The sequence below is a fragment of the Gracilinanus agilis genome, chromosome 4, assembly GCF_016433145.1.
Source record: "Gracilinanus agilis isolate LMUSP501 chromosome 4, AgileGrace, whole genome shotgun sequence".
NCBI lineage: Eukaryota > Metazoa > Chordata > Mammalia > Didelphimorphia > Didelphidae > Gracilinanus > Gracilinanus agilis.
In genome coordinates this window covers 9,078,357-9,100,028 of record NC_058133.1, presented here as the reverse complement: position 1 = coordinate 9,100,028, position 21,672 = coordinate 9,078,357, and the positions used below count along the sequence as shown (strand labels likewise).

Sequence of the window (21,672 nt, the reverse complement as noted above, 5' to 3'; positions counted from 1 at the left end):
CAGGACGCGAGCCCCCATCTTACAGGGCTCCGGAGGGGCCCGGGTCGTCCTGGGTCCCTCGGCTGACGACTGGCCGGCCCTTTCGGTCCTCTCCAAGATGGCAGCTCCGGGATGGGCCGCACGGAGGCCTCCTCGGGGTCTCCTGGCTTCCGGCCAGGGAGGGCCTCTCCACCCTCACAAACAGAGGCCTGTCCTGCTTCCACGTCAGGGAGGTTCTGAGCGGGCTCCGAGCTCGCCATGGCCCAGCCAAGGGCTTCTGGGTTCTCGGCTCTGCCATCAGCCCTCTGAGTGCCCCGAAGGACACGCGCCCCGCCACGAGGGATCTGGGCCTCGTCACCCCAATCCCTCCCAGGGCAGGGGCCCCCCCCAGCTCGGACCCGCGCGGACGAAGAGAAGAGGGAGCACAGACATGGAGCGCACACACACGCGGACCCGGAATCATCTGGGTTTTAATGTTGCCCGCACGGATGCCCCCTGAGGCGGCCCAGGGTGGCCTGTCCAGGGGGGTCGGAAGGGCCCGAGTCTCCCGGCACCACCTGAGGCCCGCGGCTGTCCGGCAAGCTTCGGCCCATTCCGGAGCTTGGAGGGAAGACAAGGGGCGGCCGGTGGGGCTACAGACAGGAGGCAGAAGGGGACGGCGAGGCCGGGCCTGGGGCGGGATCAGGCTTTTCTGAAGAGGCCGTGGAAGGTGACGGGGATGTTGACCTCCACTTCGGCCCTGGCCACCTCGCTCATGTCCTTGGCATTCAGGACCAGCAGGTAAGCGGGCGCCTGGCCCGCCCCGGGGCTCACCACCACGCTCAGAACCACTCCTGGCAAGCAGAGGGGCACAGCAGGGCGCAGGATTAGGCCAAGCTCGCCGGCCAGGCATCGTCCTCTCCCTGCCCCGAGGGGGGCTGCTGCCTCCGGCCTTCACCCTGGGCAGCACCTCCTCCAGGCCAGGAAAGGGCTGGCTTTAGAACTGGGGGCCCTGAGTGTGAGTTCTCCCTCCCCTCCCCGGGCTCCCACACCGTTTACATGACCCCCATCACTCTCCAGGGCTCTGGCCAATGGCCGACATCCTAAGGGGCAGAGAAGATGCTGACCTGCCCTGGGGGAGAGTTTCCTTATCTGGGAGGCTCCTGGACTAATAAATCACACAGCACTGGACCTGGAGTCAGGAAGACCTGAGTTCAAATCCAGCCCCAGACACTTCCTACCTGGGTGACCCTGGGCAAGTCACTTCACTTCTATCTGCCTCTGTTTCCTCAACAGAAAAAGAGAGATCAGAAGAGCACCCACCTCCCAAGGCTCTTGTGAGGAACAAATGAGGTCCTATTTGCGAAGCCCTTTGCTGCTCTTGGGGCATTAGCGATCATCATTCCTTCCCCAAATTATTCTATTTGATCCTCACCTCTGCTGGTGAAATGGTTTTTATGGACCCCATTTTACAGATGGGGAAAGTGAGGTTCATAAGGTAAAGTCCATTGTGGCACAGCTCCTGAATGGCTAACGGGGGTTTTGAATAATGATAATAAAAATCATAGCAGCTACCTTTATGTAGTGCCTCCCGTGATTCGCTCATTGGATCCTCACAACATCCCTGGAAGAGGAATGCTCTGATTCTCTCCTTTTTATGATGATGAAACTGAAGCAGACAGAGATGAGGTGACTTGCTCAAGGTCACACAGCTAATAGGAGTCTGAGGCTGGATTTGAACTTGGGTTTTCCTGACTCCAGGTCCAGTGCTCTGTGCCCTGTGCTACCCCCTACATGAGTGCTCCCTTGGTCCAGGTAGCACAGGAGTCTTCAGCATCGCCCATGGGTAGAACTGGGTTCAAGGCCCTGGAGTTTCTTCCAGGCGGCTCTTTCCCCTGCGGTCACCAGTCACTGTCCCTCTAGGCCTCGGTCAGTGGCCTTCGAGAATCAGTGGAGTCGGAAAACTTGGTCATGCACTTCAGGCAGGGGCCGTGACATGGGAAACGTCCATCCAGGAGGGAAACGCAACTCCTGATGGGAGCCCAAGTGGACCCGCCGAGGGGGCAGAGCACCGAGGCTGTGGGGATCTCGGCTCGTTCGGTGCCTTCCCAACTTGGCAATAGAAATGGTCCAGGAAGACATCCTGAAGCAAAGTTCTTTTGATTCTCCTGCTGAGTTTCCCACCAAGACTCCAGGCGACACTCAGAAGTGTATTTGGTTAGAGCTTTCCAGGGAAGTGGAGTGAGGCCTGGGCTCTGCTCCTTACAGCTTCAAGTCTACAGGGAATGGCTTTACCTCCATGGTCTCACCTGACTCATCTCAATCAATAACTATTAAGTGCCTACTATGTGCCAGGCTTTGGGCTAAGGGCCGGGGAGACAGAAGGAGACGGTCCCTGCTCTCGAGGAGCTTACAATCGAATAGGGGAGGCAAAGTCAAACGAACACACACAAAGTAAACTGAAGACAGGATAATGAAAAATAATTAAAGGGAGAAAGACGCTGGAATGAGGAGAGGCTGGGGAAGATGCCCTGAGGAAGTTGGGATGTTGGTAGAGACTCAAAGGAAGCCAGGGAGGACACTAAGGAGAGGGAGGTCATTAGTCAGATAAGACGACGGAACCAGGATACTTCAGAGGGGCTTCTTAGCTCTAAGGATTCTCACTTGCTAGGGATAATTTATTTCCTTCCTTCCTTCCTTCCTTCCTTCCTTCCTTCCTTCCTTCCTTCCTTCCTTCCTTCCTTCCTTCCTAGAACTGTGTTGGTTCCAAGGCAGAAAACTGGCAAAGAGAGTTAAGTAACTTGCCCAGGATCACACAGCTAAGAAGTGTCTGAGGCCAAATTTGAACTCAGGACCTCTCATCTTTTGGTTTGGCTCTCCATCCACAGAGTCACCCAGCTTCCCCCAGGTCTGGTTCTGTTGAATGGCATCACAGACTCAGAGTTGGAAGGATCCTCAGCAAACATTTAGTCTAACCCAGCCTGAATCTGAAGCACAAAGTAGCTGATCCTTTTAGAACAAGAGGCGGCATGAGAGGAAACTCCCTCCAAAGGGATCAGAGGTGTCCCAGATGAAATGAGTTTCCTCGCGAGGCCCCTATCTTTGGAGGCCGTCAAGGCTGAATCATGCTCACCATCATCATTGCTACCATCTATATAGCCCATGAAGGTTTGCAAAGCTCTTGACATCAGTTATCTCATTCAGTCCTCACAATAAACCTGGGGAGTGGAGAGCTGCCGTTATCATCCTCATTTTACAAATGGGGAAACTGAGAAAGGGATGCACTTGCTCAGGGATGCAGAACTAGAAAATTTCATGAAAAGATCCAGACTCTTCAGGTCCAGCCCTCTGCTCATGGCACCCCCCACCAACTACCTCCACGCTCCTATCGCTCTCTGCAGTATCTACCCCTTGATCCTAGCTTTGCCTTTGGGTGCCAAGCACCATAGTCTAGTCCAGTGAGTCCCAAAGTGGGCGCCAACGCCCCCTGGTGGGTGCTGCAGCGATCTAGTGGGGCGGTGATGGTCACGGGTGCATTTATCTTTCCTATTAATTGCTATTAAAATGAAAAAATTAATTTCCAGGAGTGCTAAGTAACAATTTTTCTGGAAAGGGGGCAGGAGGCCAAAAAAGTTTGGGAACCCCCAGTCTAGTCCTACAAAGCAGCCGTGCTGTCCCCCTCAATCTCCTGGTCTCCAGGGGAGGTATCTGGAGAGGCTTAAGGTGCTGGGCTTCGAGGTCCCTCCAGACCTGGTTGCCCTCCTCCAGATGCTCTCCAGTGAACCTCTCCCCCAGCTTGGACATCATCCTTGTGCCCGTCAAGTAAAGGATGTTTCTGACCACAAGGGCAGGGTTTCTGGCTCCTCCTTAGCTGCTGAACTGAAGGGGAGAAGCGAGAAAGGAAGGAGGGCCGAGAGCATTACCGTCGTCTTCCTCCTGGGCCTCTGGGCGGGACACGAAGATGGGCTCCGACGGGTAGGCGTCGGGCTCTTGCCACAGCCACGTTTCTTTAGTGACGACGTTCAGCTTGCAGAGCTGCACGAGCCGGGGAGACACGAAACACAAAACGGCCCATGAACGAGCCTGGTTTACCTGAACGGAAGAGCCAGCCGAGCGTCCCCCAGCGTTGGTGGCCCACATTACCCGGTCTGGAACAAAGTGGTTCAGTCCGAGGCCGTAGGCGTACGTGTAGGCTTTGCCGCCATACTTCTGGTAATTGATTTGGGGAAACTCGAAAGCTGTCAGAGAAAAGTACGTGAATGAAGGAAATAAGGAGAAAACCTTCGTGAGTCACTCGCTCCGTGCCGGGCGCGGGGCTACACCGTGCGGGTGCAACCAGAGGAAGAAGGTCGGCCTGGCTCTGCTCTTGGGGGGGGGGAGGGGCTACATTCTATTGGGATGCCAGCAGTACCTGTGGGGCAGCCGGGTTTGGAAACGGCCCCAAATATGCCTGTGAAAAAGAATTCTGGGTAGAAACTGGGCTCTGAAGTAAAAGGGGAAACCTCACGAGGATTCTCAACCAGATTTAAACTGTTCATTTCCCCATCTTTTCCCATTTCAGCCCTGTTTACTGGTTTCATCCAGCCGATAAAGCAACCATTTAAATAAAGAAGCCTGAGAAAATGCCAATTACTTAGGCTTTGGGGAGAGGACAACAAGCCCCATAAAAGGCCACACACTATAAAATTGTTCCCCTATGCCAAAAAAAGAAGATGACTCCAACCTTCTTATTTTGAAGATGGGGAAACTGAGGCCCATAGAGGTGAAATGACCTATCTAGGGCCATTCGGGTCATTTGTGGCAGAGCTGAAATTTAAATGGAGGTCATCTGATTCCAGAATCACAACTTTTTTTTAAAAGAAGTAAATGTAAAATATAGGAGCAGCCCTGTGGGAGGGGGCTTGATTGGAGTCAGAGGACTTGAGTTCAAATTCTGTGTGCTTGTTACCTGTGTGAGCTGAGCTCTTATTTGTAAAATGAGAGATTGGGACCTGCTGGCTTCTGTGCCTCCTCCTGGCTTTAGGCTCATTGGCCAGTGATTCCCCGTGATGAGGCTCCCTTCTTGGAGGGGGTTTGAATAGGGCGTTAATTCTGCAGCTGAAACTGAGGGGTCAGAGAGGTGACAAGACTTAGCCAAAGTCACCAGGCTGGGCAAGGGCCAAGCCTTGACTTTAATGAGGTGTGAGCCAACTGGGGCCAGCCTGGGGAAAGCCTAGGGAAAGCCCAAAAGCTGTTTGAGGGCCAGGAAGGTGTGGCTTCTGCCTCCGCCTTCCCAGGTCTGGCACTGTGCCTGGCACGGTGTCGGTGGAGACGAGCCGCCACGTCGGATCGGCTCACCTTGGCGGGGCCCGGAGAAGAGGACCTCGGGCTCCAGCCAGACGGTCTCGTCACTGCAGAGGATGGCGGCGGCCGTGGTGTTGGGCAGGCTCACCAGATTCTTGCCTGTGTCGGCCTGCGAGAAAGACGACAGGAGCGAAATATCGGGCTGGGTCCGAGCTTGGCGTCTTTGCCTTTGGCAGACACGGGCAGGGGATGATGAAAACACCCATTTCTAGAGAGTTTGCCTCATGTTCTCCTCCCGCTCTGTCTGGGCCTCCCTTCCCTCAGGACGGATGACTTAGTAGAGAAGCCCCAAGTCGCGTGATTTGCCCCGGGTGACCTGGGTGGGCTCCCGGGCCGTGGGGCGCCTTCGCCCTTGACGTTCGGGGCTGACCGCATGGAAGCCAAGCAGCAGAGCCCATCGGAGTGGCATGTGAGGGGTCGGTTGAAATTACCTTGTTAATAGTCAGGGGCAGCACGTATCGCCGCACCTCCGGCTGGGGAGCCTTCTTGGCGTTTCTTTTCACCTCCTCCCAGTTCTCCCGTAAATTGGCTAAATACAGGTAATTATAGACGAACTCAAAGCTGCCGAGGGAAGGATTCCAGCGTGAGCGGAACAACGGCAAACACGAGCAGGCCTTTCCACTTCCCCAAGAGCTCCGCAGGGGTCAGTCCAGCCCCACAACCATCCTGGGAACCAGGTTCTGTTTTTATCCCCTTGTTACAGAAAAGAAACTGAGTCTGAGAGAGCTCATCTAGCTTGGCAAGGGTCACTGTGCCAGGCGGCGTCTGAGGGCCGAAGTGGACGTCGTCGTCTTGATCCTGGGTCCAGCCCTTTACTCACTAACCCTTCGCTGCCTTTGGAGAGGCTTCAGGCCTTTCTGAGATGCTGCCTGCCTCTTTAAGGTGCAACATGGAGCTGCCTTTGGGTTGTGTGGATGACGCACCCTTGCACAGCCTCTGAGCCCCAAGACCAAGCTTTCCCAGCTCTTAACCTCTCCAAATTTAGCTGGACTTCTTCTCAGATACCAGGTCTGGGCTTGATCCTGGGAGGTCCGGCTATAGTTCTCGCTTCTGTGTCATAGCCCCTCTGTGTTCCCCTGACCCCCATCCCCCCAAATGAGCTGCCGGAGGGGGAGAGAGCAGGGAGAGCTAACCTCTCCGGGCATTAAAAGAATCATTTGAAGGCTTGAAAGTTCTTTACAGAAGCCATCTCACCTGACCCTCACAATAACCTAGAAAGCAGGCACTTTGATTGCCCCTATTTTAGAGAAGAGGAAACTAAGGCTGCCCGGGGTCACAGAGCAAGTCAGTACCTGAGGCAGGATTTGAAATCAGACCAGCTTGACTCCAATACAGCATCTATCCCCTGTTTCACCTAGCTAACTCAAGGCTGTTACTGTAGAACAAACACAATTGCCCTGGAGGAAATCTCTCTAGGTGGAACAAATTACTTAAGTGAATGTGTGGTTCCTGGACCTCAGTTTCCTAATCTATAAAGTGAGAGTGTTAGACAGGATGGCTTCTGAGGTTCCTTGCAGCCCTCTGACCCTCTGATGCTGTATCCCTAAGGTGCTCAGTCTCTCTGGACTTCAGTTTCCTCACCTGGAAAATGAGTTGAGGTTGGACTAGACCAAATGCTCTCAACCTATTTTGGGTCCTGCATTTGTTTGGTAAAAATCTAGAGAAGCTCTAGATCCCTCCAGAGAGCCCTGTTTTGAAATGTATAAAATAAAGTACACAGGATCACAGAGGGAACTGAGCAGACTGAAATACAATGATCCAAATACACTTTAGGACAAGTTCAGGGACTGCAGTCGAAGATCTTGCCAGGAGAAGATGAGCAGATTTCAGCTCTAGCCAGATCACCCTATGCTCCTGGGTGCAAGAAATGCCCACTAAGAGCCTCTCTGGACATACCCTTTCCAGCAGCAGAGATCCACAATCAGGAAGTTGTCCTCCTCATATGTGTTAATGTGATGGAAGAGGTTAAACGAGGATGTCCTGTATTTGTTGTTGAGGTACTTGCCTCGTTTCTTATCAGCCACATGAAGCCATACCTTGGAAAATGGGAATAGAGTTAGGAGTTACCTTAGGACAAAATCCCCAAAGTATACAGCTTAGGAAAGCAAGCCTCAACAAAGAGGATGGAGCCTACCCCCATGGTTTCATTGGACTCAAAACAATCCATGTAGTTGGCTCCCCAGAGGGTCCAGGATGAGAGGAACTTGAGCAGGTTAATTTTGACAGGCGTTTCCACAAAAACAATGTAATTTGGAGTCAACCCAAAACTGTGAAGAAATACAGAAGAACTATATGAGTCAGGAAGGCTGTACATTGGCAAAAAGAAATACCCTCCTGGGGTTTCCTTGGAAAGAAAGGGTCTACCAAAGTGACATACACTCAAACGTAATTGACTGCAGGGAGATATGGTGTTCAGGTTTTGATCAAAGGCGGGAAAGATGCTAAAAACTGCTTCCATTTTTTCTCTTGGATATAGAAGAAGACCTTTGAGTTACCTGTGGACATAAGATGGCTTGAGCCGATCACTACAAGGAAACTGAACGACCACTTCAGACTTGTTTATTGGGTCTTCTTTGTCTGAAATAAAGCATTTTCAAAAGATCCTTGTGGAATCTCTTGTGAAGGAGTCATTTCAAGACTTTAAAAACGTGTGTGCAAGAAGAGCACATTTTTAGTGTTTGCCGAAAGTACATTCTGGGCCAAAGGCACTCATTTGTTTCCTAAGAGATATAATCTCAACTTTCCTTATATCTGTTTTCTTCTCTTTTCTCATACCATCTTAAAGCCCTGCTCACCTCTCATTGGAACTTTTATAATCATCTCCTAAGTGGTTTCCTGCTTTTAATGTCTTCCTATTCTAACTCATTTGTCATATGACTGCCAAACTGGCATTCCTAAAACGTGGATCCAATCTTATCTCCTCCCTTTCCTCCATCCCACTCAAAAGTCTCCAATGGATCCCGACTGTCTGGGGGAAAAAAAAGTTAGCCTGGCATTTACATCCTTCCTTCGACAAATCTGACTTCCTCTGATCATTCTAGCCTTATTCACATGGCTTCTCTCCATGCACTCTCTAGGCCAATGAACCCCTCCCCAAGATGTTCCCCAGACTCTCTATTCTATTTGTGCTGATGGTCACCTTGTGCAGAAAGTGGTGCTCTTGGTCCTCAGCTCTACCTTAGAGGATTCCAGCTCTGGTCCCTCCTCCTAGGTGAGACCTTCCCCAATCCTCCAGTGACCAGCGTCCTAGCCCACATGAAATGACTTCTTATAATCTTGTATTCGTCTTATTGTATGCAGGTTATATATCTCCAGTAGAATGGAAGCTCCCTGAGAGCAGAAGCTGTTTTGTTTTCAACTTTGTACCCCCAGGGTCTAACACAGTTCCTGGCACTTAATTAGTCCTTAATATATCATGATTGAATTGAATTTGAAATTTCAGTTCCATAGACAAACTTCCAATGAAATCACTGAGTTCAACAGGGAATCAAAGGAGACTCATGATTCTGAAAAGCACCCAGGGACAGCCCAAGAGAGACAGAAATGGGATCCATCACCCTATGGCACTGGCTCATTTCTCGTACCCAGGTGAATTCGATGGAGGAGGGGTGAGTGTACCTGCTTGTAGGGGAGGAATCCTTACGATGTTATAAGCAATAGAAAAATTCTTTCCAAAGCAGTTGCCGATGTTATAAACGGTGCCGTCATTCTCAATGTGGGGGTGAGCGGTTGCACCATTGACTGAGACATAGTTGCAAAGGTCAACCTAGAGGAAAAGAAATGGCATGAACGTATCAATAAGTATAACACCAACCAAACTCTGCTTTCTAGAACCAGGAAAAATAACAAGGCTGACATGGAAGAATAAAAAGTCGAGAATCTCAATGGAAATAATGAAAAGAAAGAAGAATCATGGGAAAGGGATCAGCTAGCCTTCTGGACTTTGTATTATTTTATTTTATTTCTTAAAACCTTTACCTTCTGTCTTGGAGCCAATATTGGCTCTAAGGCAGAAGGGTGGTAAAGGCTAGGCAATGGGGGTTAAGTGACTTGCCCAGGGTCACACAGCTGGGAAGTGTCTGAGGCCAGATTTAAACCTAGGACCTTCCATCTCTAGGTCTGGCTCTCAATCCACTGAGCTACCCAGCTGCTCCCTGTATTATTTTATTTTTTATTTTATAATTTTATATTTTATGAATTTTATATTATTTTTATTTTATTTTTATGAAGCAATCATTATCAATATTATTTGATAATTTTATTTTATAAAGCAATAATTATCAATATTATTTGGAACTGGTTAAAAAATAGAAAAGTAGGTCTATGGTATGGTGGAGAGAACATTAAATTTAGAGTTGGGAGAGGACCCAAGTTCAAATCCCTCCTCTGATACATATTACTGTGTAAAGGGAACCCCTTCCTTCCAGGAACGTGAACTTTATGTTTCAAACCAGCCCATAATCACCTAAGTGATTTGGGGCAATTCATTTGACCTCTCTTGGCCTCTATTTCTTTATCTTTACAGTAAAATAAGGGGAGGGGAGGTGGACTACATGGCCTTTCTGGGCCCTTTTTTGTATAAATGTTTTATCCTTTTATCTTTTTTTTTTTTTAAACCCTTAACTTCTGTGTGTTGGCTCATAGGTGGAAGAGTGGTAAGGGTGTGCAATGGGGGTCAAGTGACTTGCCCAGGGTCACACAGCTGGGAAGTGTCTGAGGCCAGATTTGAACCCAGGACCTCCGGTCTCTAGGCCTGACTCTCCATCCACTGAGCTACCCAGCTGCCCCTAATCCTTTTATCTTTACTGTTTCTGAATCTTGTTTATGGCACCGAAACATGAATCAGAAACAGTAACCCAGAATTAAGAGAAATCTGAAAAGACAAAGTACTTGAGAAAGATACCCTTCTTGACAAGTGGTTTTTGGAAAACTGGAAAGCAGTTTGGCAGAAATTGGGTTTAGACTGGCACATTACACCACATGCCACAGTAAAGGTAAACAGTAAAAAAGCCCAAATCCTCAAAATAAGGGTGACCTGAACGTCAAAGGTCATACCATGGAAAAAATTAGAAGAGATTAAAATCAGGTTCCTTCTGCAACTCTGACTAAGGGGTAGAAGGTGTAGAAGATTCCCATTTCCTCCAAAAAATAGATCTTTTTGATGACACGAAATCAAAACATTCTTGAGTGAAGAAGAATATCTCTACATGAAAGAAAAATCTTCCACTGAGCATCAAGTATCTTGATAAGGTCTGATTTCCAAGATTTACAGGGAAGTAAAACAAATATATATATAATATATGAACTTTACCTCAACAGAGAACTGGCCAAAGAAGGTCAACAAATAGTTTTCAAAAGAATTGCAAACTATCAAGAGAAAAATTGTATATAGAAATGAGTCGAGGAGAGATCTTCCAATTCCATCCTAATTATAAGAAAGTATATTTTTTAGGTTCCTTAAAGAATTAAATCTTTCCTTTTACTAAAGTCATTTTTAACGGATGTGTATATTTGCTGTCAAAGTAGAGATTTTCCCCAAAGCACTGTTCATTAGTAAACAGAAGGCTGGCCTAGAGTCAGAAAGACCTGAATTCAAGTCTCGCTGCTGAAACATACTTGTAGAGTTATCTGGAGCAGGTCTTTCCATCTCTGGGTGCCCCAACAACAGTCTCTCAAAAGCTATAAGCGACATTGGAGATGGCTGGGAGAGCGCGTGCAGAGTCTAGAAAGAAGTCCTACCTGCTTAATTGTCTCCAGAGTCTCAGGATTTATCTTGGTTATAAAGTTCGTCTCGGTGCAGGCGTAGTAATCTTCTCCCACTGGGTAGATGTTCACCAGGGCATTGTCGGTGACCTCCACTCCTCGGAAGTACGAAAAGAACCTGCCGAAGATGAGTCATAAAGTGCCGTGAATGAGACCACCGACCCTCAGCAAGACCAGAAAAGGGGAATGTGCCGTTCCGCTCACCTGGAAAAGATGTTTTTGCACGGGTCGGGGAAGGCGCAGGTCCCGAATTCCGTCAGGACGATCCTTTTCTCCGTCATGGCTCTTACGTAGGCATCGGTGCGTATGAATCTAAAGAAGGACAAGAAACACCCCCTGAAATGCCCGGACAGTGTGTGATGCCTCCAAGTGGGGGGAAGAGGCCAGAATGAGGACCACCCGGCACACTTAGGGCCACTGGTTGCACATAGATGGACATCGCCGCCTCCTGAGGGAGCATTTCTTAACGAAGGTAGCTGAGTAAAGAGGGAAGAGACTGTCTTCTAAGAGAGCGAGCTCCTTGTCGATAAAGGGTAGAAGGTAAAAATCTAGAGCTGGAGCTGGCCTTGAAGGCCAGCCCAGCTCCCTCATTTTCAGAGGGGAAACTGGGCTCCCAAGGGCTGGTGTCCTGTCCAGAACCACAGAGGCAGCACCATAGTATCATAGATGGAGAGGGAGAAGGAGCTGTGAAGGCTCTCTTATCCAGTCTCCTCATTTTACCACTCAGAACATGGAGATACACAGATGTTAAGAGACTTATCCAGGGTCACCCCTGGGGGCAGTCCAGCGAAGGCTGCATGATTTCTTGCTGGAGATGCTGTAGAGGGTCCTGGAGGGCACGTTGGACCAAGAACTAGGCTTGAGATCGGAAAGACTCCAAGTCCTACCTCAGACATTTATTATATACGGTTCTCTGGGCAAGTCGCTGAATCCTTCCTGGCCTCGGTTTCCTCAACTATAAAAGGGGGATATTAGTCACACCTACTTCTCGCAGAGTTATTTCGAGGCTCAAATGAGAAAACACATAGAAAGTGCTTTGCAGGCTTCAGAAAGCCGATGAGAGCTAACGTTACTATTACTGTGCAGGTAGGAAGGTCCCACAAGTCGCAGATGCACCAGATCCCGATAGGACCTCTCTTCCTACAAAACCTCAGTGGAACCCCCCGTTCTCCCAAACCCCCTCTTCTGGGAAGGGCGCCCCTGGCCTCCCCCTCAGGCTCCCAAGCCGGGAGTCGTCCTTGGCTCCTCTGGCTTCTCACTTTCATAGTCTCGGTGATTCCGCCTTTCCCAGAATGCCTCGTGTCTGTCCCTTCTCTCCACTCTCACGGCTGCTCCCTTAGCTCAGGCTCTCCTCTCCGCTCGCCTGGATGCCCCATTTCAGTTCATCCCCCCCGGATCTGCCCGCAGGAGGCTCTGGTCCCTCCACTCCCCGCTCAAGACCTTCCTGGGTCGCCTCCAGGACCAAACACGAAGTTCTCGTCTTCCCGCCTTCCCATTCCCAGCTCCCGAGGAGACGGCGAGCCCGCGCACGGCTTCCCTTCGTAGCGTCCCGCACTGAGAGGCAGGAGGAACCCCGATTCCCCCCCTTCCCGCCGGGGCTCTCGTGAGGACCAAATGAGATCATTTGGCGAGGGTGACCCTTACAGCACCCTGTAGATGTTGGCTGTTCTTAGGGTGATGCTATTCAGAAAAACCCTCTGAAGAGGAAAACCAGACCTCTGGGTTCTGCTTCCTAAGCAGAAAGGCACCCGGGAAGAGTGCCGGAGAGCCCCCGGCGATCCCCTCCGTGCCTCCCCCCACCCCCACCCCAAACCTCTTCAACCTTAGACGCTTTCTGGTCAGGCACAGCTCTGGACATGAGAAGCGACGTGAAGCAGGGCGGAGTGGGTGGGTTGTGGATGTGGAATGGGTTCGAATCGGATCTCAAACACTTAACTAGCGTGTAACCAGGGCAAGTCACTTAAACAACCCATGCCTCAGTTTCCCCATCTGTAAAATGAGGGATTCCAATTCTATGCCTCTAAAGTTTCTTTCAGTTTCCAATCGGAGAGGGAATGAAAGAGAATAAGCCTTTACTAAGCCCTTTACAGTTTTATCTCACTTGAGCATTATCATTGTTATCTCTCTTTTGTAATTGAGGAACTGGAGGCAGGCGGAGAGGAAGAGACTTGACTAGTCACTGGGGTCTTGGCTGAAAAGTGTTTGAGGTCAGATTTGAACTCGGGACTTTGTGACCCCGGCCTCCAAGAACAGGAGATGGCTGTCTGGGCCTCTCCGTGGCACTTACCTTCTATGATAGGTGACCCGGCCTTCCTTAAAGTCGAACTTGTGGAGCAGGGCTTGCCCGTCAAACAGATGGTAAAACGGCTCAGATCCGACTTCGAAGAGGCCAGGCCCGCATCGAAGGAGGCTGCCCGCGAGCCACGGCGGGATTCTGCCTGCGAGGAAGGGGGCGAGAGCAAAGCCTGCTGGGACCCTGCTCGGCCCCGGCCGGAGGGGCGCCTGCGCAGGGTTGGGCCTCTCTGTGAGGCTCGAGGAGCAGCAGAGCCCTTTGTCCAGCTCCAAACCCCACAGAACCCCCGTTACAGCCTCACTACCGCCCCGTCCACAGGTGGTCCTGAGCCCCCGAGGGCCATCGGCACGGGCGCTCGCTCTCCCTTCCCTTCTCTCTGCTGCTTCCTCCACAAGGAGGGATGACGAGACCCCTCCTTTGACTGGAAAGCTGGAGGGGACTTCCGGGGTCACCCCGGGAGCCTGTAGACTTGGTTCCCGGATTTAGAGACAGAAAGAACCTGCCCCTGCCTCCACCCCGCTTTTCCAGATGAAGAGGCTGAGTGCCAGAGAGCTTATGGGATTCCTCCAAGGCCAAGCAGAATCAAGATTTGAACTCAGGTCTTTGGACTTCTTGTCCAGCACATTTCCCAGACTCCTTTGGGAAATGCTCCCACTTCCTATTTCACATATAAGGACCATCAAGTCTACAGACAGCAAATCTCTTGCCTGATGCCACAGAGATGCAAAGTGAGAGCAGAGGCCACGACAACAACGACAGGGGCAGATAATAGAGGCTGGCCTGGGCTTTACCCTGCAGCCCTGTGGCAGAGGCGTTACAGCCACCATCCTTACTTTAGCCATGAGGAAACTGAGGCTGGGGAGCTGTCGTGACTTGTCCAGGGCCACTTAGCTGCGAAGTATCTAAGACAGGATTTGAACCCAGGCTGTTCTGACCCTCGCATCTAGCACTCTACCCACCAGGACCTCCTGAGGGTCACCTCAGCCCTTCCCATTGGACTCCATGGCCCCCCCAGGACCCACCAACTGACCTTTGAAATGCCACCTGCCCTCTGGTGTTTCTCTAGGGCGTGTGTGTGTGTGTGTGTGTATGTGTGTGTGTGTGTGTGTGTAAGGTGTGTGTGTGTGTAAGGGGTGTGTGTGTGTGTGTGTGTGTGTGTGTGTGTGTGTGTGCGCTCTCTTGGGATGGACATGGGGCTTTGTGATGACAAAATCTGTATTTATCCAGCTCGCTATCGTGTAGGAGCTCTTCCCCTCCGGTGGCCTCAGTTTACCCTTTTATACAAAGTTCCGTCTGGCCCGGAGGGGCTCTCTGGTCCCGTGGCCCTGCCTCTGAGCCTCGGCCTCTTGATGGAGGCCCCCCACTTCCCTGGAGGTCAGTTTAATGACAAACTGGCTCATCTCCATCCTGCAGAGCTCAGGTGAGACGCGCCGGGCCCTCCTGGGATGCCCAGCTTGCTTCCTTCCATCCTGCCTGCCCCGGTGCCTGGGCATGTGCCAGCCAGTGGGCGAGGGCGGCCTGGGGGGACCCACCTCGGACGTGAGCCGGGAGCGGGGAAGACAGCTCTTCCACGGTTTCGAAAAGCTTCTTGTAGCCTCCGGCCGGGTGCTCCACTCTGAAAGGGTTCGAGAGTCTGGAATGAGCCCACGCCGCTTCCCAAAGGAAACTCATGGGAGGAGGAGGGCGGGAGGAGGAACCGGCCGCCCCTGGAAGGAGGCCAATGGGCTCGGGGCTCGGCTGAGACACTGATCATTTAAAACAGAACCCCAGCCTGGGATCTTCCCTGGGGCGGATGGAAACGGTCCCAGAAAGCCTCACTTGTGCCTGCCATCGTCACAATTCACAATCTGACTCACGGAACGCCTCTGGGACTCAGTTTCCTCCTCTGTCAAACAGGGGAATTGGCCAGATACCCCGCAAGGGGTTCTTCTCCCGGCCCCAACCTTCCTGGGCAGTCAGGCTGGTGACAGCCACGCTTCTACATCATGCTTGTAAATAAATAAATAAATAAAGGAGCTGCTCAGGGCCAGTTAGCAGTTGGTGGAATTAAAGATGCCGCTTCCCCCATCCGAGCGCGCAGACCCTCCGGGATCTCCCCGGGGTCTTCGGGCGCTAAGGGTCTAAGTTAAGAACCTGGCGCGGTTGGTTGGATGTCCCTATTGTCGTTTAGTAGAAAGAACACTGGATTTTGAGTCAGGGGACCTCGATGCAAATCCCTCCTCTGCTCCTTTGTGTCTGTGTGTCCTTGGGCAAGTCATTTACCTGCTCTTGGCTTCCTTTCCCCGTCTGTAAAATGATGATGGCTTCGGTCTGTGAGTGGCATCAAACTCAAATAGACTTAGAAAACCACAAATTAACATCGTCTATGCTGTATTTTATAAATGCATTTTGTTACCATTTCCCCATTACATTTCGGCCCGGTTCTGCCAGCCCAGCAGTGGTGGACGTGGGTGCCGGCGTTTGACCTTCAGGTCTAGGCGACCTTCGACACCCTTTTCGGCTTGAAGGTCCCCCGGCTGGCAGATGGCACAAAGGGGTCTCAAATATCAGGGCTCCCTCCAGGGTCCTGGCCCGCCTCACCCAGATTGCCCCGGAAGCCTTTGGCCAGCAGCACTAACGGCTACGTCTCTACCTTCTCCCGCCCGTACACCCTCCTCCAAGCCCCGGACACATCAGGAGAGCCGAGTCACTGCCCACTTGAGCCCCACAGCAGCCCTAGGAGGTAGGTGCTAGTGTACCCATTTTCCAGAGGAGGAGGTAAGTTGGACAGAGGTGAAGTGACTTGCCTAGGGTCACAAAGCTAGCGAGTGTCTGAGGCAGAATTTGAATTCAGGACTTCATGCCTCTCGGTGCAGCATCCTATCCCTCTAGCTCTTTTTTCTGTCTCTGGCTCGCTTTCTCACCACACACAGAAATCGTATCGGTACGGCATTCTGGAGATCTCAAAGACTTAAATAAATGTCACCCTTTATTAGAAAGGATCATTGTCTGAAGCTAGCAGGGCCTTGGAGGCCCCCCACTCCCCTTCCTCCTTTCCTAGAAGAGAAGACTGAGGCCAGCACAGAGACTAAGTGATCTGGCCAAGGTCACACAGCGTCAGAGACCATCTGAATCTGGGTCTTCCGCCTGCAGGGCCAGGACTTTCTTCACTGTCCTCCTCCTCCTCCTCCTCCTCCTCCTCCTCCTCCTCCTCCTCCTCGCAGTGGCCCTAGTGCAGGCCCCTCCCAGCTCCGAGGCCCAGGACTTGCTTTAAGGCAGCCAGGCCAGCAGCCCCCTCGTCCTCTCTTGCCCTGTCCGGCTCCCCTGCTTGGCCCACCTGGCAGGGGGGCTGCTATTTGCCCGTGACTCGCCCCAGGACGCCCATCGACCTCGTGCCTTCCTCCCAGCATCCCCTGGTCTCGCTCCCACGTCTGCCCCGAGACCCTGGGCCGGCGCTGGCCGTGGCCCCTCAGCCCTTTCTTCCGCTCTGGAGGTGAGCCTAGACGCGGGCCGCTACTTACTGCTTGGCCATGTTCTCCGGACCAGCGGCTGGAGCGGCGTGAAGGCGTCCGGCTCCGTCCGCCCTATTTATGCGGCCCTTAAACCCTCGGAGGAGAGCTGGAGCTTGGAGCGAGCCCCTCAGCCGGTCACGGGGCAGAGATCAGAGGCTGCTCCCCCCCCCCCCCAGGCCCGCTAATACTCCCGAGGCTGCTCCCACGGCCCAGATCTTTGACCGCGTTCCAGAGAGCTCAACCCTTCCCACGGAGACGTGGAGGACCCAGAAACCCGAGGGCTGGGGGTGCGCGGCCCACTGAGCCCCACCCGAGGGACGGGGAGTCCCGGGCCTCCGCTGCCACCCCACCTCCTGGCCTCTCCCCGTGGCCTGGTCAGGCAAAGAGGACCAGCGGCGTTCGGGCTCTGCATCCCACAGGATGGGGCCACTGATCAGGCTGGACAAAGTCTGTCCCTCTCAGAGCCCCCCTTCTTCACCGTTGCTGACCGCCATGACGCTACACACCATTTGGTCTTGCCAGCAACCCTCTGAAGTAGCTGTGAGCGATGATTATCCTCATCTGATGAACGTGCAAGGGAAATGACTTGTCCAGGGTCTCAGAGCTGGCAGGTATCTAGGGTGGGATTCGAACTTGGCACTCGAAGTCCAGCTCTCTGTCTTCTATGTCAGCCTGGCTGCCTCCAGCTAGCCCGGAGATAAGTTCTTGGTTTGCTGGTGCTGGAGTTTATTTCTGACCAGAGATTTGTTCTTGATGGCTCCTGCGATGGGGCCGTTCCCTCCTCATTCCTTCACCATCACTGTAAGGGGGAGGCGGAAGGACGGAGGCTGGACCTGGGAGTTCCTTGGGAGAAGCTCCGAGATATGGAAACTGCCGCTGCCAATGGAGAGTGCTCTGGAAGCTGCTGTGGCTCCCGAGAGCATGCTGATGGTCAACCAGTGGTTCGGGTCACAGACTGGATTTGAACCCGGATCTCCCCGAATCGAAGACCAATTCCTCGTCTGCTGCTCCAGATGGAAGGCTCTCGGGCTCCGGGTTTTTCTGAGGAGCTCGTTTTGGGCTCGTTCGATTTCTTTTTCTAATTTCGGGACATTTAAGTGTTCGGTTTCATCTTCTGTTCATCTGGGCCGTTTCTATTGTGCAAACCTTCATCCAGTTGGTTTCACCGCTGGATGCGCCTGCAGGTGGCCCGAGTCACTCCTCAGCCGCTGACCACTTCGGAGCTGCTCTCACAGCTGTTGGGCTGTCGTGCTTCGGCCACATGAGAAGCCGGAGGGGATCCGAACTCGCCGCTCCTTCTGCTGCTTTGAGTGGAAGTAAGAGGAGACTCCCAGGGGAGTAGAATTCACTGCCTGAGAACTTGGAAATACAAGTCGGGGCAGCAGCCAGAGCCGCTTGGCTCAGGGTTTGAGAGCGCCACACGTCACCGAGATAAGTTCAGCAAAAGAAGAAAGCGAGGGAGCATCCCCGAGCCCCGATTCCCCGGGGGTGCGAGCTGGGTAAAGAAAAGGCCCCGGAAGTGAGGTGCCCCAGGCGCTGCGGGGCCCTCTGGAGGGGCTTTCTCTAAGCCTCCATCTGGAACGCTCTCTGCATGGCGGAAAGGCCAGGCCTGCCTTGAGTGCTGAGGGACGGAGTGAGCAACTCTGATTTCTTAGCTGAGAAAGGATCATGCTGGGGCAGCTGGGTGGCTCAGTGGATGGAGAGCCAGGCCTAGAGACGGGAGGTCCTGGGTTCAAATCCGGCCTCAGACACTTCCCAGCTGGGTGACCCTGGGCAAGTCACTTGACCCCCATGGCCCACCCTGACCACTCTTCTGCCTTGGAGCCAATACACAAAAGTGAAGGGTTAAAAAATAGAGAGAGAAAGGATCATGCTTAGCCTGTCAGGGCTCCTGGGAGCTCAGCAAGAGGGGAAATCGTAGATGAGGTGCCCGTCTGTGTTGGGAGGTCCGTGAAGTCGCAGGTTCTGTCCCCCGAGGGTCATCTTTAAGCCCACCAGCCAGGGGAGGTGGCGGCCCTTACGAAGGGCTCTTTATTGAAGAACTGTGACGAGGGCCTGCATCGGGACTCCGGTGCATGCAGAGATCCCAGAATGTGCCTGAAAGGATATTTGACCTTCCTAGAGCCCAGGGTGTGGCCGCATCCTCAGTGGTCCCCCCAGCAGCTTGTTTAACGGAGGGGACGGGCTCAGTTAATGAGAGGGGCCCCACTATTGGCTGGATCGTGGGGTGCCACCCCTGCGGAGTACGTGTGGGCCTGAATCAGCCCACTGGCCCTTTAGGGTGGCCTCCATGGGCTGCCGGCGGGGACAGTCCAGTCCGCTGACAAGGCCGTTGTGTCATTAGAGTCCTCCAGTTGTGCCTGGGTCATGGCGATGGGCAGTGGAGGGAGGGAGGCGGCGGGAAAGGCTCGTTCAGGGAGCCCGGCGTCCCCTCGGTCAGCTCTAAGAGGACTCAATCCTCTGCTCTTGTTCCCGTCTCTGCAGCTTGTTGGGACTGTCCAGAGAGGGTCTTCCCAGCCTCAGTGGTCCCTCGGAGCGCCGGAGCCCCAGAATCCTAGTTTTCGCTTCTCTGTTGCCTTTCCCCCTCCCGCAGCGGTAACGGAAGAGCAAATCCGAGATGGATGTCGCGATTCCGGGCAGGAAAACCTCGGGAGTTGGGGAGGTGAGGAGCGCCTGGGTCCGGGCGACCTCGGAGATGTCTCCGAGCGGCGGCCCCGGGCAGGCCCGTGGATTGTACCGGGCTGCCTGGCTGGACGACGAGGACCTGGAGAGACCCGCTCGGGGGCCGGAGGCCGAGAGCTGGGCCAGTCCACGGAAGCGTTGGAAAGCGTAAACTAGCCGGGCTTTCTTATTGTTTCGCGGGCTAAGCGTTTGCTCAGAAGCCTCCATGGAGTCAACATTCCTCTTTTAGTGGAGGAAATAAATAGCCGCCCGTCCTCCAGCCCCGTCTATGGCCGGCGGCGGAGAAGGAGAAAGCGCAGACGCGCACACGGAGCGCGTCTAGGAGCCCAGCCTGCCGCTTCTTTTCGGGGGACCCCCAGACGTGCACCTCACAAACGCTTCCTCAGAGGGGCCTTCCCGGGCCTCTTGGGCGCAAGCGTAGTCGATGACGGATGAAGCGACCGTCAGGGGCTTCCCAGGTGCCCGGCCTGGGCGTGTCCAGAGGCGGATCCATCCTTTCAACGTGTGGATTATGGGAATTCTTCTTGCCCGAAGTTCCAGGATCTTGGATCTAGAGCCGATCTCAGAGGACGCAGAGCCCGAGCTGGAAGCCAGTAAGAATCTCCAGTCCAGGCTGCAGACCCTCCGGCGGGGGCTCACAAGCTCCCAGCTTCGGGATCGCTCCGAGTGCCGACGGCAAGTCTAAATCCATCCATCGAGGAACGTTTTTGAGCACCTTCGAGAGAGGCACTGAATGTTCATTTTAAATTACTTTTTATTTTATTTTTAATTTAATTTAATTTTAAATTACTTTAAAATACTTAAATTACTTTTTTTTCTGAAACCCTTAACTTCTGTGTATTGGCTCCTAGGTGGAAGAGTGGTCAGGGTGGGCCATGGGGGTCAAGTGACTTGCCCAGGGTCACCCAGCTGGGAAGTGTCCAAGGTCAGATTTCTCCAGTGAACTTGAGCTGTGAGGAAGCTCCTCCCTTGGCCCAAACTCCCCAGCAGCGTTGCTGCGCTCTGCTCTCCTGGAGATGGACAAACGAGTCCTTCCCGGGTCCTCCTTCTTACGCTCTAGCGAAGTCTGGTGTGTTCCAAAGTATTTCTTAAAAAGCTCCTCATACGACATTAAGGCAGCTACGAAAATCAACCAGGTGAAAAGGAGGCTCCCGGGGAGCCCCCCCTTTAGTGGCCGAGGAGAGCAAATAAAAGTCACTTTCTGTAAATCCCTGAAGCCAGACACTCGGAGCAGTGAGCAGCTGGCGGTGCCTTTCACACCCAGAATTCTCCTTTTTCTACCCAAAAGGTAACGGGCTGGAGACAGAAGAGCTTATTATTTACATGCCCAGCTGAGAGCTGGGTTCGAAATGATCCAGCCCCGTAACTGAAAGCAGGTGGATTCAGGAAGACTGTGCCAGCGGGCTGAACTGGGAATCTGGGACGTGTTAAGAGCTCCTAGACTTAGCAACCAGATTGCCTGGCTAACGCCGATATGAGAGAGATTGAGAGCAGGACACAGACAGACAGACACAGAGATACAGATAGAGAGAAAGACAGAGACAAAGAGGCAGAGAGACAGAGACACAGAGAGACAGAGACAGAAAAAGAGGCAGAGAGAAAGAGGGAGAGGAGCAGAGAGAGATGGAGACAGACAGACAGACAGACAGAGACACAGATAAAGAGAAAGACAGACAAAGAGGTAGAGAGACAGAGACACAGAGAGAGAGAGACAGAAAAAGAGGCAAAGAGCAAAAGGGAGAGGGGGAGGGAGGAAGAGAGAGACAGACAGAGACACAGATAAAGAGAAAGACAGACAAAGAGGTAGAGAGAGAGAGACAGAAAAGAAGCAGAGAGAAAGAGGGAGAGGAGCAGGGAGAGAGAGATGAAGAGAAAGAAAAGGAGAAGAGTGGGATTTCTTGCCAGATTCTATGGGCCTTAGCTAAAAGGAACTCCAGTGAATGATGCGCCAGTTAAAATTCCGTCACAATGACCACTCTGACGGGGAGAACGCCTTTATAAGCAAAACTATTTCCATGCCTTGGAGGATGACCCATAAAGATGATGCTTTGAGCACAGAATGAGTCTTGATGAATTCCATATGATTCCAGAGACCACTAGAGCCAGGAGGAAACTAGAGAGCTCTTGGGGGTGGAGGTGGGA

The 21,672-nt window shown here is 52.7% G+C and overlaps 1 protein-coding gene across 1 annotated transcript; it reads right to left on the bottom strand.

Moving 5' to 3' along the window:
- Nucleotides 1-77: 77 nt before the first annotated feature.
- On the bottom strand, nucleotides 78-20,271 carry RPE65 (retinoid isomerohydrolase RPE65). Its single transcript, XM_044672300.1, has 14 exons — nucleotides 20,261-20,271; nucleotides 14,890-14,972; nucleotides 13,352-13,502; nucleotides 11,269-11,376; nucleotides 11,041-11,182; nucleotides 8,920-9,067; nucleotides 7,797-7,878; nucleotides 7,436-7,568; nucleotides 7,198-7,337; nucleotides 5,733-5,862; nucleotides 5,296-5,410; nucleotides 4,102-4,196; nucleotides 3,882-3,993; nucleotides 78-812 (listed from the first exon to the last, which is right to left on the bottom strand). The coding sequence occupies exons 1-14, from the start codon at nucleotides 20,269-20,271 to the stop codon at nucleotides 661-663; spliced, it is 1,602 nt and encodes a 533-aa protein (XP_044528235.1). The 3' UTR covers nucleotides 78-660.
- Nucleotides 20,272-21,672: the final 1,401 nt, after the last annotated feature.

Bases quoted from the DNA above. Each gene is read 5' to 3' on its own strand.
- RPE65 (XM_044672300.1), bottom strand. The intron at 13,503-14,889 runs GTGGGTCCCCCC...CCTTCCTCGCAG, and splicing joins GCTCCCGGCTCACGTCCGAG to GCAGAATCCCGCCGTGGCTC. The intron at 813-3,881 runs GTAATGCTCTCG...TCTGCTTGCCAG, and splicing joins GGCCCAGGAGGAAGACGACG to GAGTGGTTCTGAGCGTGGTG.